This window comes from Phycodurus eques, chromosome 16, assembly GCF_024500275.1.
Source record: "Phycodurus eques isolate BA_2022a chromosome 16, UOR_Pequ_1.1, whole genome shotgun sequence".
NCBI lineage: Eukaryota > Metazoa > Chordata > Actinopteri > Syngnathiformes > Syngnathidae > Phycodurus > Phycodurus eques.
In genome coordinates, this window is record NC_084540.1 from 12,881,661 (window position 1) to 12,893,974 (window position 12,314).

The window sequence follows — 12,314 nt, forward strand, 5'->3', positions numbered from 1 at the left end:
CAAAGACCGAGGGCAAAGGCATAAAAGCTTTAGGATTTCGTGGTCTTTGTCATGTCACAGAAGCCCTTGTTAATTAGTCTTTGGTCATTCATGGCAACAAGGACAAAATTTGACTTTTTCTTTTTGTCTTGGAACTGCAAAGACAAAGGATTCCAATTCACAGTCAAAGTGAGCCACATGGAAGTCAGTGAAATCCAGGAAAACCAGCAGAAAAGGTGAAAAACGTTCTTATTATGGTCTCTCTTCAAGCAGCAATCTGCAGAAAAATGTTAAAATGTATTTGAAAAGGATCATCTGGAACATCAGTAAGGATCTCCTCTCTGTGTCAGTGTCATCTCAAGAAAAGATGTTTGCTGTGATTTGCCTCTATAGTAGTCAGGCGCACTCTTGTGCAAGTGCGTGCGCCCAGATATTGAAGTTAACTTACTGCTTATTGCATTCATTTCCCCTGAAGTGTTATGCAACATTTACTAGTACACACACACAGGGGGAATTTAGTTCAGATTATAAAATACCAATTGTATAATAATTCTCGATCGCCACGGTCATACTGTGTGAAGAGATAATCTTCAGAAGAACAATATGTTCCAAACAATTGTCATGTAGATCACCATAGAACAGGGGAGGGGAACTTATGAAAGCATTTTATCTCTCCCACCATGCACTGTAATAATAAACATTTGTTCGATAGTTGAGGAAGTGGAAGAGTGTGAAAGCAAACATCTTAACACTACTTTTGCCACATCAGGAGTTTCACCTTTGCTGTCGACCCCTGTCAGAGGTGAGTTTTAGGTGAGGGATTATGGACGTGGTAATCAGTTGGTGCCTGACATAGAACACTACTTACTGACACCACAGAGACAGATTAAGTACGTTCAGTAAACATAATGCCCTTGAAACGATTGAATGGTTCATATTCACCTATGAAGTTGAGGAAGTTAAGACATTTTTCATTATACTGTAATTCAATGGCAGCTGTTTTAAATGGATAAAAGTTTAACCTAAAGCCTTGATTGGGTACCCCTGATGAAGACAGAGAATCACCATTATTGTCATGAACATACATGCATGCACACAAAATTTGTTCTCTGCATTTTACCCATCACAGTGAACACACTCACTTGTTAGTGGAACACATTGAAGCAGGGGGGGGAGCAGTCGGGGTCTTGAATCTAGGTCCCCCACGGTGGTAGGCGATGATATTAAAACATTCACTGCCATTGACGGCTTTAGAAGTCACATATCCATGTCAACTGGGAAGGCAGTGAATTAATTTTAACCATTGGGCCACGGCTACCCAGTAAATAATAATCAGCAGCTACTATCCATTTTGTATGCGTTTGTCCTCAGGTGAGTTGGAGCCTATTCCAGCTGACTTTGAACAAGAGGCACGGCGGCGTACACCCTGGACTGTTCATCGACCAGTCTTAGGGCACGTATAGACAAACAATCATTTGCACTAACATGCATACATATAAAATCGATTTTGAATTGTCAATGATCCTGGAATAAATATTCTAATCACTAGTTGGCTATGAATGCAAATACAAGATATGTGCATGTGACTGAAAGACAGTATTGTAAATTCTGTGTTAAATATATTACAAACACAGTAATACTACAACCACAACAATAAACGTATTGTTAAATTAACAATTACATTTAATTTGACCAATTAAAACTGCGTTATTATCTTTGAAAATACTTTTTTTGTTGTTTTAGATAAGTAGATTGCGGAGGCGCAGAACTAAATTGGTGCTGCATTTACTCACCAGTACGGTAGATGGCGCCACATCGCTTAGTCACGTTAGTTAGAGTAGAGTCACAAACGGAAGCACATCCACCAGGGCTAACAACAACATGTCGTGAGGATTTCAAGTTTGGTAAATGCAATTTGAAAAACATGATTTACATTAGTTTGCGTCCGCGATGAACAGACGCCGTTGTGTTGTTATACCAATAAATCATTTCCGGTGTTAGTTTAGCACATGGTGTTAGCTCACACTTGCTACCAGTCGTTGTTTAATTGCGCTGTCAAATTCATGTAGTTTTTCATTGTGTGGAAATGTTATTTATATTTGCAGCATATTCTGAATTTGTTGGATGTTTTAAAACGATTTATTCTTAACCTTCAAACGTTATTTCACTGCCGGCATTTTGACACAATAGTTTTTTTTTAGTTATTCTCATAAAATAGAATAAGCCTTAATTTGTTCTACCAGAGGTAATTTTACAGCAGAAAATTTAATAAATTAGCGGCATACAAACAACAGCAAAAATCCCAAAACATCTACAATATCTCTATATTTGTAACACAAGACAAGAAGATTGAGCAATGAGCGGGGTCGCACACGAGTAATGTCATTCTAATAAAGGGATGTGTTTCTAAAGGTGTGCTTTGTGAAGCTTCATCATGGAGCCGGCCAGTGTGGAGAGTCTCCGCGTACTCTTTCAGAGTGATGATTACATCGTGGTGGACAAGCACTGGGACATCCGCATTGATAGCAAGATGTGGTATGAAAAAAACACAGTGCAGGCCCAACTTCGCCACCACTTCCCTCAACTGGCAGACCCAAACACCTACTATGGATTCAGGTAAAGCATTACTAACAGTAAAGGCGGCCTCATTGTAAAGCCAAAGGTCTGCAATCAAACTGCAAATGTTTGGTTATTATAATTAATATTATACTCCTCTCCATACCAGATTCTGTCACCAGTTGGATTTCTCGACCAGCGGAGTCCTCTGCGTGGCCCTCAATAAGGCTGCAGCTGGCCAGGCATATCACTGCTTCAAAGAGCGCACTGTCACCAAGGCCTACCTCGCTCTGGTACATACGCAGTGAAATACACTTTCACATCACACTTTGTCGTACGGGTGTCTGTATGTATGTATGTTTGATTTGTTTGCAGGTCCGTGGATTGGTGGAAGAAGAGATACAAACTCTCGACTTTTCCATTGGCAAGAACACTTCAGAAGGAAAAACACATATGATGTGTATTGAGGGAACAGATGGTATGCTTGGAAGATGAGTAAATAGAAAAGATTATGAAAAAAAAGTAAAAAGGTATTGCTGCTTGATACTCGTCCTTTATAGTACAGTATTATAATAGAATAAAATAGAGCCTTTATGTGTCCTGCAGTGGGGATTTTATTTCTTTTTTTAACCATAAGTAGCATAATAATAATAATATAAAAATACTAATACTACATTTTATTTCAAGTGCCTTTCAGAGAGGGTTCTGGTAAAATAGCTAATACAGGTAAAAATCCCATAAACTATCTGTGTACTGTATATATTAACAGTTGTATAATAGCTATACAGGGTTGATGCAGATGTGCATGGAAATCTGTACATGAATAAGATTCTCTAGAAACTACTACTAATAATAATAATGATGATGATGATAATAATAATAAACCATGCAATGATACACAGTGATGATATATTTTCCTATACTGTAAAGTTATTTTAGTGTCATATAGGGTTCATCAAACAAAATGCGCTTGATGGCTGATTTAATAGAAATATGTACAATGGATACAGGTTGAAATAACACTGCATCTTTTATTGTCCTTGCAGGCAATGCAATTTTGATTCAGATGAGCAGAAGGAACTGGCAGTGTGACTAAGAATAGAAATTTTACAGTGCAATATAAAAATTTATATAAACAATGCAAAAATACAATAGTGACATAAGTGAAAAATAATGCTTAATCTGAGAGCGGAAACACATTTTGTTGCTGGCACTTTGTCGCCGCTCCACGAGATGTTAGTACTTCCTGCAGAGGTGTTTTAAGGAAGACCCATCAAATAAAGGAGATAAATCATTCATGTTTTCTTGAGCTATTCCCTTGTTTGTCTCTTATCAGGTTGTGAGAATGCAAAACCATGCCAGACTGCGCTGACAGTGTTGGAGTACGGGTTGTATGACGGAGACCGTGTCACCAAGGTGCTACTGCAGCCTCTTACAGGTAAAATACAAAGCTCCTCGTTAGCCGGATGACGCCCAATGAACTTTGTATAGCTTGTAAAATAACAGTGAAAGGTGTTATATACAGTGGGTACGGAAAGTATTCAGACCTCCTTAAAATGTCCACTTTTTTTATATTGCAGCCATTTGCTAAAATAATTGTAAGTTCATTTTCCCCCGCATTAATGTACTCATACCACCCCATATCGACAGGAAAAGAAACGGAATTGTTGAAATTTTTGCTGATTTATGAAAAAACAAAAACTGATATATCACACAGCTATAAGTATTCAGACCCTTTGCTCAGTATTTAGTAGAAGCACACTTTTGAGCTAATACAGCCATGAGTCTTTTTGGGAATAATGCAACACGTTTTTCACACCTGGATTTGGGGATCATCTGCCATTCCTCCTTGGAGATCCTCTCTAGTTCTGTCAGGTTGGATGGTGAACGTTGGTGGACAGCCATTTTCAGGTCTTTCCAAAGATGCTCATGGCTCTTTCTAGGCCATTAAAAAACAGTCTCAAAGTTGTTCTTCGGTATTTTAGCTGTGTGCTTAGGGTCATTGTCTTGTTTGGAGGTGAACCTTCGGCCCAGTCTGAGGTTCTGAGCACTCTGGAGAAGGTTTTCGTCCAGGATATCCCTGTACTTGGCCGCATTCATCTTTTCTTCGATTGCAACATGTCTCCCTGTCCCTGCAGCTGAAAAACACACCCATAGCATGATGCTGCCACCACCATGCTTCACTGTTGGGACTGTATTGGACAGGTGAGGAGCATTGCCTGGTTTTCTCCACACGTGCCACTTACAATTAAGGCCAACAATTTCTATCTTGGTCTCATCAGACCAGAGAATCTTATTTCTTACCATCTTGGAGTCCTTCAAGTGTTTTTTAGCAAACTCCACGCAGGCTTTTATGTGTCTTGCACTGAGGAGAGGCTTCCGTCGAGCTACTCTGCCATAAAGCCCCGACTGGTGGAGGGCTGCAGTGATGGTTGACTTTCTAGACCTTTCGCCCATCTCCCGACTGCATCTCTGGAGCTCAGCCACAATGATATTTGGGTTCTTCTTTACCTCTCTCACCAAGGCTCTTCTCCCCAAATTGCTCAGTTTGGCCGGACACCAGCTCTAGGAAGTGTTCTGATTGTCCCAAACATCTTCCATTTCAGGATTATGGAGGCCATTGTGCTCTTAACAACCTTAAATGCAGCAGAATATTTTTTGTAACCTTGGCCAGATCTGTGCCTTGCCAGAATTCTGTCTCTGAGCTCTTCAGGCAGTTCCTTTGACCTCATGATTCTCATTTGCTCTGACATGCACTGTGAGCTGTAAGATCTTATATAGACAGGTGTGTGGCTTTCCTAATCAAGTCCAATCAGTATAATCAAACACAGCTGGACGCCAATGAAGGTATAGAACCATCTTAAGGATGATCAGAAGAAATGGACAGCACCTGAGTTAAATATATGAGTGTCACGGCAAAGGATCTGAGTACTTATGTCTGTGTGATATTTCAGTTTTTCTTTTTTAATAAATCAGCAAAAAATTCAATAATTAAGTTTTTTTTCTGTCAATATGGGGCGCTGTGTGTACATTAATGAGGGAAAATTAACTTAAATTATTTTAACGAATGGCTGCAATATAACAAAGAGTGAAAAATTTAAGGGGCTCTGAAAACTTTCCGTACCCACTCTAAATCATATGTATGTGTGCACCAGGTCGAACCCACCAGCTAAGGGTCCACTGCAGTGCAATAGGCCATCCCATAGTCGGGGACTTCACCTATAGCTCAGGAGCCGACGACGGCCCCTTCCGCATGATGTTGCACGCTCACCTCCTCCACATCCCCCTGGACCGCGAACCCATGCTCGTGTGCGCGGGAGACCCCTTTCTGTCATCGGTGGACCCAAAGTGGCTCCCACAGCGCTCCGTACGACCCCTGAAGGCCACCGTGGACGCCCTGCTGGAGCACAGGGTGCACGAGCACAGACGAGCGAAGGAGACGGAGAGAGACCAAGTGAGACAGACGGAAGAGAAGAGGAGGAACAAAAGCCGGAAAGAGGAGAGTGAGGAGCAGAGGAGGCAGTGTGAGGAATGGCTCAGAGAATGGGCTGGAGACTCATAGTGTTATTTATTTATTCCAGTTGTTCATCTTGCGAAACCATGTTGAGCATGTATTTTCCACACCCAATTCAAATTCCCTCAAAATATAAATAGACATAGGTTTTTTAAGTTTAACGTGTAAGCATGATGAAATAAGAGAAGTTACTGCCTTGTTGACATTATGTTTATGCAGGGTTGGAGAACCGACAGCCCGTGGGCCATATACTGCCTATCGTCCTAATTCTAAAAACAAGAAACTTAGAGGAACTCTGAAATAATGTAACCTGCAAATTCTCACACAGCATTAACATACTAAATTTTGAACCAATGTTTATTGTGGCCTTAGAAAAAAGGATCCTCTCCCCTGTCCTAATGATCAACCCATTTTTGTTCTTCTAATTTTATTATATGGCATATACACTACTCACAAAATGGTAGGATCTTTGACTTTCGGGTGAAATCTCAGGATGAAACTAAAATGCACTGCAACCTTCACAGGTAAACTGAATTAGTTAGACCTTGTCTAAGGTTTTGAACCCACATATCAGGCTGTTCATTGTTTCAGTACTTTTTTGCATACCTTGCTGTTTTGTAGTAAAGAGCTGAACAGCAAAAATCACGTTTGGTCCATCAAAGGACCAATCCATTTCCTGGTTCAATTAGATGGGTATTTAAACAGATTAGATGAACCAATTAGATGGGTATTTAAATTTCGTCATGCTATACACGTTTAGACATTGTGAGACCAAGATGACACATAACAATTGATTAACAGTACCACGCCACCGTGAAGCTTCAAACAGGATGTTTTCAGACGAAAGTGGCCACTGAATTTAGAGTGTAATTAGCAGGTTGCAACAGAGACTGGAAGAGTCACAGAAAGGCATGGAAGTGGATGTGCTTGCATATGTATTGGTCGAGTTCACCTAAAAGCCAAATAATCCTAACTTTTTGTGCATAGTTTATGTTAACAATTGTACCAAATATTGTATTTTCTTAATTGAAATGCTAGTACAGTGGTAGTTTGTCATATATACGAATAATCTGACATACAAATAATTAAATGGGAATACAAAGTCAACTACATTGAAAATATTTTGCCATGTGAATAAAAACAATTCCCAAGTTTTTCCATTTCTTTCAGTCATCTGGCACTACAATACCCATAATGCCTCTGTACGAGACAAGCCATCACAAGCCACAGGAAGCGCTGCAGTGCAGTGGATCGTTAGTTGGCTGCAAAAGAGCTTGTAAACAGCGGCTCTATTTTAGACGGAGGTGTTAACCTAGTTGCTTCTTTTTGGTGTGATAATATTCGCTGATAATTCGGTCAACATGAGTTTCGAGGTATTATCGTATGAGAGTTTGGTGCATGCTGTGTCCGGAGCAATGGTAAGTTAGCTCGACCACGTCCGACTGCTCCTAATGGCAAATTACTATAGCGTTGTGCAGGTCATATTGATAGAGCCTACACACAAAACTAACTTTTAAATGGACTCTACACAACTGATAAATAGAAACGTTCGAAAAGCAGCTTTATGGATATTTATGTTCCACTCAGTGTTTAATTTCACTAATGACAATGAACTCACAGTATGTCATTTTATAGGTTTTTAAATGTGTTGGTTCGGTATCAGAATCCTCCCATATGAAGCAACGTGATGCTTTTCACTAATAATAACTCGTTTCAGGGAAGTGTGACAGCCATGACAGTATTCTTCCCTCTGGATACTGCCAGACTGAGGCTTCAAGGTAAGCAAGTCTTAAATGTACTAATATGTCTTATATATATTAAATGCTGTATATATGCTAATTTATAAGTCCTGTGTTTGTGTTGTAGTGGACGAGAAGAGGAGGGCCTTGTCCACTCCTGCCATTCTAGCAGAAATAATCAGGGAGGAAGGACTGTGAGTGACTATGGAAGCATAACCATCCAGCCATTTTCTAGAGCGTTTTTTTCTCATTCGAGTCGCGGGTGAGCTGGCGCCTATCCCAGCTAAATTGGGGTCAGAGGCGGTGTACACCCTAGACTGGTGCATATTTTTTTTTATGTGCACAACACAATCATAGGAAGAAAATGCAAACTCCCCACAGGAAGGCTGGAGCTGAGATCCGAGCCCCAAACCTCAGAACTGTGAGACAATTGTGTTATCCACGAGGTTACCATGCTTTACATTCATCTTGATCATAGGTGTCAAATTCAAGGCCCGGGGGCCAGATGCGCATCATTTGATGTGGCCCGCGAAAGCAAATCATGTTCGTCAACTTCTGTGATTTTTGCTCAAATCTGTACCCAAATTCCAAATTGTCATAATAATAAACAATAATGTTGAGATATTGCATTTTTCTGTTATCAAACCCTTTTTCTTCAGTAACTTAAACAATACTTGAACAAACTATTATCCTTGTCTTCTGATCTTCATACTTTGGAGACAAACAACCGCTAAAACTCAGACTTACCAAAACATGATAAACATTTCTCTGTGTGTGTGTCATCTTTCATTGTAAATTACATTTATGTGCAAAATGTACAAACATTTGATAAGAGTGACCACTTGTAGTATTAGTTGTGTTGAGCTACTTAAATTCTTGTTTTATTGGATTATTATAAAACCTCTGTAAATTTGTAGATTTTGAGTGCATACGTTTTTTTGTTAGGACTCTTGCATAAGGTTGTCCATCTGTAATGGCCACTGAGTATACTTACTTATGACTTCTCTTAATAAGATAGTTATAAACATACTTGTCCTTTGCCATTAGAGATTCACAAGCTGGGAAAATCTTGTGAAGATTGTGTTTGCGTGTTGGTCTGTGTCCCTTTTTGCAGACTTGCGCCATACAGAGGTTGGTTCCCAGTCATCTGCAGCCTGTGCTGCTCCAACTTCATCTACTTCTACTGCTTCCACAGCCTCAAGGCAAGCTGGCTGAAGGGACATCAGTCAGCACCTCGCACTGACTTGCTGGTTGGCATAGCTGCAGGTAACAGGCTTTGTTTAGCAGTCAGATCAAATTAGGTATTTTCTTCCATCTGTTAGACACAACTACATGTCACTGAACTTGTGGCCTCCGTCTTGCTTCAACTAATAACACTAGAAAATATAAACACCATACCTCAAATTTAACCCCTCAGAAAAAAAGTGCCACAAGTTGGCTTTAGTTGTCTTTTATTGCAGAAAAGGGTTGACATCAGTAAACCTGAACCTCATGGTGGCGGTTAAAGAGAAAATGCTGCTGTATGCAGCATGGAGCAACAGTTGCTAACAGTTGCAACAGCATGGAGCAACAGTTGCTGTATGCAGCATGGAGCAACAGTTGCTAATTTAATTTCATAATTTAATTTTGAGTAGTGGCGGCATGCTGACCGACTGGTTAGAGCGTCAGCCTCACAGTTCTGAGGACCCGGGTTCAATCCTCGGCCCCGCCTGTGTGGAGTTTGCATGTTCTCCCCGTGCCTGCGTGTGTTTTCTCCGGGCACTCCGGTTTCCTCCCACATCCCAAAAACATGCATTAATTGGATACTCTAAATTGCCAGTAGGTGTGACTGTGAGTGTGAATGGTTGTTTGTTTGTATGTGCTCTGCGATTGGCTGGCAACCAGTTCAGGGTGTACCCCGCCTCCAGCACGCCCGCGACCCTAGTGAGGAGAAGCGGCTCAGAAAATGGATGGATGGAATTTTGAGTAGTGCCCATAGAAAGAATCACAAATAAAGCTTGGTAAGTAACGGAGGCCCTAATAAATTCATCCATCCGTTTTCTACCACTCATTCTAGTTGATGTCACAGGTGAGCAGGAGCCTATCCCTACTGACTTTGTGTGAGAGGGGGAGTACACCCTGGACTGGTCGCCAAGTCAATCACAGGGTACAAATAAACAAACATTCACTCACACCTGTGGACCATTTAGAGTTCAATTAACCTGACATGAATGTTTTTGGAATGTGGGAGGAAAGTTGATTACCCAAAGAAAAACCCACACAAGTACGGAGGGATTAAAACCCCAAACCTCAGAACTGAGAGGCAGATGTGCTAACTAATTTTTGAATATTATAAAAAAAAAATTGTACAAATAAAGGCCACCCTTGCCCCTATTCAATACCTGGTACTCTCTACACTTGAGTACATTGACCAAGGCTTGAGTAAATATGGTAATTTCTTCTTTCTCCTTCAGGTGTTGTAAATGTACTAGTAACTACTCCATTGTGGGTTGTCAACACCCGGCTGAAGCTTCAGGGCTCCAAGTTTCACAACACAGATATTCAACTCACCAACTACCGAGGCATTTTGGGTAAACTAAATCTGATCATGCCATGTATTGCTATTCTTTATTCTACGGTTGCCATTGATTTTCACCAATGTTTCGGCAGATGCATTCGTGCAGATCATCCATGACGAGGGTGTTGGGGCACTGTGGAATGGCACCTTTCCCTCCCTGCTGCTGGTCCTCAACCCTGCCATCCAGTTCATGATTTATGAAGGTCTGAAGAGGCAACTGAGGAAAGGAGTTCCCAGGGAGGTGAAGAACACAGAACACACCTACACAGCTACACTTTTTCACTTGGGATTCATTTCTCCTTCTGAATGTGATTGTCTCAATTACTAGCGCTGTAAGCACAAGGAGACATCATTATCAGGATGCATCAAATGAGCCTTACTAATTCCGCTCACATGATTCTTGTGAGGATTAAGCGGACGTCAAGGGGAATGTTGGTAGTACCTCTGATCAAACTTGAGTGTGGAAATCCCTTCTAGACTAGTGGCTCAGACACAGCTTTTATGATCAAAGCACAAACTGAGGGTGAGAAATAAGACGTTTTGCATAATCAACTCAACACTTACGTAATGCAAGTGTATAGCTATAAGTGTATACAGGTTATAGGTTATATTAACGGTGGAACATTTTTTGAGATGATTTATGATTTACCTGCCATTTAAACAGGTGTGTGTAGACTTCTTATCCACTGTTTCTTTCTGTTTCCCCTCAGCTTGCATCGTTTGAGGTTTTCATGATTGGTGCGGTGGCCAAAGCTGTTGCCACCACTGTGACTTACCCGCTGCAGACCATACAGTCAATTCTCAGGGTAGGTGTTGTTGTGCATGTCTCCCAGCTCTCTTTCACACTGATGAATAGATTTCTTATGTTTACATTTCTCAACTTTTGAGTTTTGGTTGACATCCCTAACAGAGCTAAACAAAGTGCATAAAAGCTAAAGACAAAAAAATCCATATCATTATCTTTTCTTTGCCATTTATGAACTTTGAAATTTAAACTACGTTTGCAACGTGGATGCACGGTCAAAAGCTGTCAAATCACGATTAATCTTACTCTGATCCAGTTTGTGTGTTTTGCACCAAATCAGATTGTACAATTTTAGTTTTACCAATTCAAATTGTTGAACTATTTCATCACTTCAGGTTCCAATTTATTTCCCTTACTTTGATCTTATTACATTTTGTTTTTTTGGACCCAGAATGAAATCAGTTGAATGCTAATTTAAACTATTAAAATCCTAGATTAAAGTTATTAGCTGATTTTGCATGTGACAAATTCCTATTTATTCTTTTTAATTTCCACAGTTCGGTCAGTTCAACAAATCATCAAGCAAGTCAACGCTGCTGTCCAGTCTAATGACTGTCAAGTGTCTGTTAGCCAACAGAGTGAGGTTGGTGCACAACTGACTTAATTTAAAAATGTCTCATTATAATATACAGTATATATTTTTTTTTAAATAATACAATACATAGATTAGAACCATGCTACATTATTCTTCAATGATCATGCACAAGTTTATGATTTTGTGTGTGTAGTCATATTTAATCACTGTTCCCTTCCATAGGAAATTTGGTATGTTTGGTCTGTTTAAAGGCCTGGAGGCCAAGCTGCTGCAGACGGTGCTGACTGCAGCCCTCATGTTCCTTCTCTATGAGAAGATTGCCACCTGCACCTTCCGCGTCATGGGACTGAGCAACCGCCACAAACCCACTCGCTAGCAAGATGCTTCCCAATTCCAACCATGGACACTCACTCACATAACTGTACTTAGGAACTGATATACTATTGTAACCACCCTGTCATAGATCACATGATCGGAATTTACATTTACCAAAAATCCCTCGCCTTGATTTGCAAATCAGATCAATAAAGGTACCCTCTCAATGAATCTTATTCACAGTTTACAGGAATTATTTTTGATGAACACAAGATAATAAATGATGCTCTTTTAGCATGTTTCCTCCAATAAAA

At 40.3% G+C, this 12,314-nt stretch overlaps 2 protein-coding genes across 5 annotated transcripts; both read left to right on the forward strand.

Annotated features, from left to right (window-relative positions):
- Positions 1 to 64: 64 nt before the first annotated feature.
- rpusd1 (RNA pseudouridine synthase domain containing 1) lies at positions 65 to 7,194 on the forward strand. Of its 4 annotated transcripts, none has more exons than XM_061701271.1 (8): positions 65 to 215; positions 692 to 781; positions 1,351 to 1,432; positions 2,392 to 2,595; positions 2,705 to 2,828; positions 2,911 to 3,013; positions 3,872 to 3,973; positions 5,691 to 7,194. In XM_061701271.1, exons 4-8 carry the CDS (start codon positions 2,414 to 2,416, stop codon positions 6,095 to 6,097), a joined length of 918 nt encoding a protein of 305 aa, XP_061557255.1. In that variant the 5' UTR covers positions 65 to 215; positions 692 to 781; positions 1,351 to 1,432; positions 2,392 to 2,413; the 3' UTR covers positions 6,098 to 7,194. The 4 variants fall into 4 exon arrangements, with proteins under 4 accessions (XP_061557255.1, XP_061557258.1, XP_061557257.1 ...); XM_061701274.1 differs by having other exon boundaries at positions 749 to 781; XM_061701273.1 differs by lacking the exon at positions 692 to 781.
- A 67-nt stretch (positions 7,195 to 7,261) lies between these two features.
- slc25a17 (solute carrier family 25 member 17) lies at positions 7,262 to 12,314 on the forward strand. Its single transcript, XM_061701269.1, has 9 exons — positions 7,262 to 7,467; positions 7,767 to 7,827; positions 7,916 to 7,982; positions 8,903 to 9,054; positions 10,242 to 10,358; positions 10,438 to 10,586; positions 11,056 to 11,151; positions 11,648 to 11,733; positions 11,908 to 12,314. Exons 1-9 carry the CDS (start codon positions 7,411 to 7,413, stop codon positions 12,059 to 12,061), a joined length of 939 nt encoding a protein of 312 aa, XP_061557253.1. The 5' UTR covers positions 7,262 to 7,410; the 3' UTR covers positions 12,062 to 12,314.

Coding starts and splice junctions, on each gene's coding strand:
- rpusd1 (XM_061701271.1), top strand. CDS start 2,414: ATGGAGCCGGCCAGTGTGGAGAGTCTCCGCGTACTCTTTCAGAGTGAT. Junction 2,596..2,704: donor AACACCTACTATGGATTCAG/GTAAAGCATTAC, acceptor TCTCCATACCAG/ATTCTGTCACCAGTTGGATT. Junction 2,829..2,910: donor CCAAGGCCTACCTCGCTCTG/GTACATACGCAG, acceptor ATTTGTTTGCAG/GTCCGTGGATTGGTGGAAGA.
- slc25a17 (XM_061701269.1), top strand. CDS start 7,411: ATGAGTTTCGAGGTATTATCGTATGAGAGTTTGGTGCATGCTGTGTCC. Junction 7,468..7,766: donor ATGCTGTGTCCGGAGCAATG/GTAAGTTAGCTC, acceptor AACTCGTTTCAG/GGAAGTGTGACAGCCATGAC. Junction 10,359..10,437: donor CAACTACCGAGGCATTTTGG/GTAAACTAAATC, acceptor ATGTTTCGGCAG/ATGCATTCGTGCAGATCATC.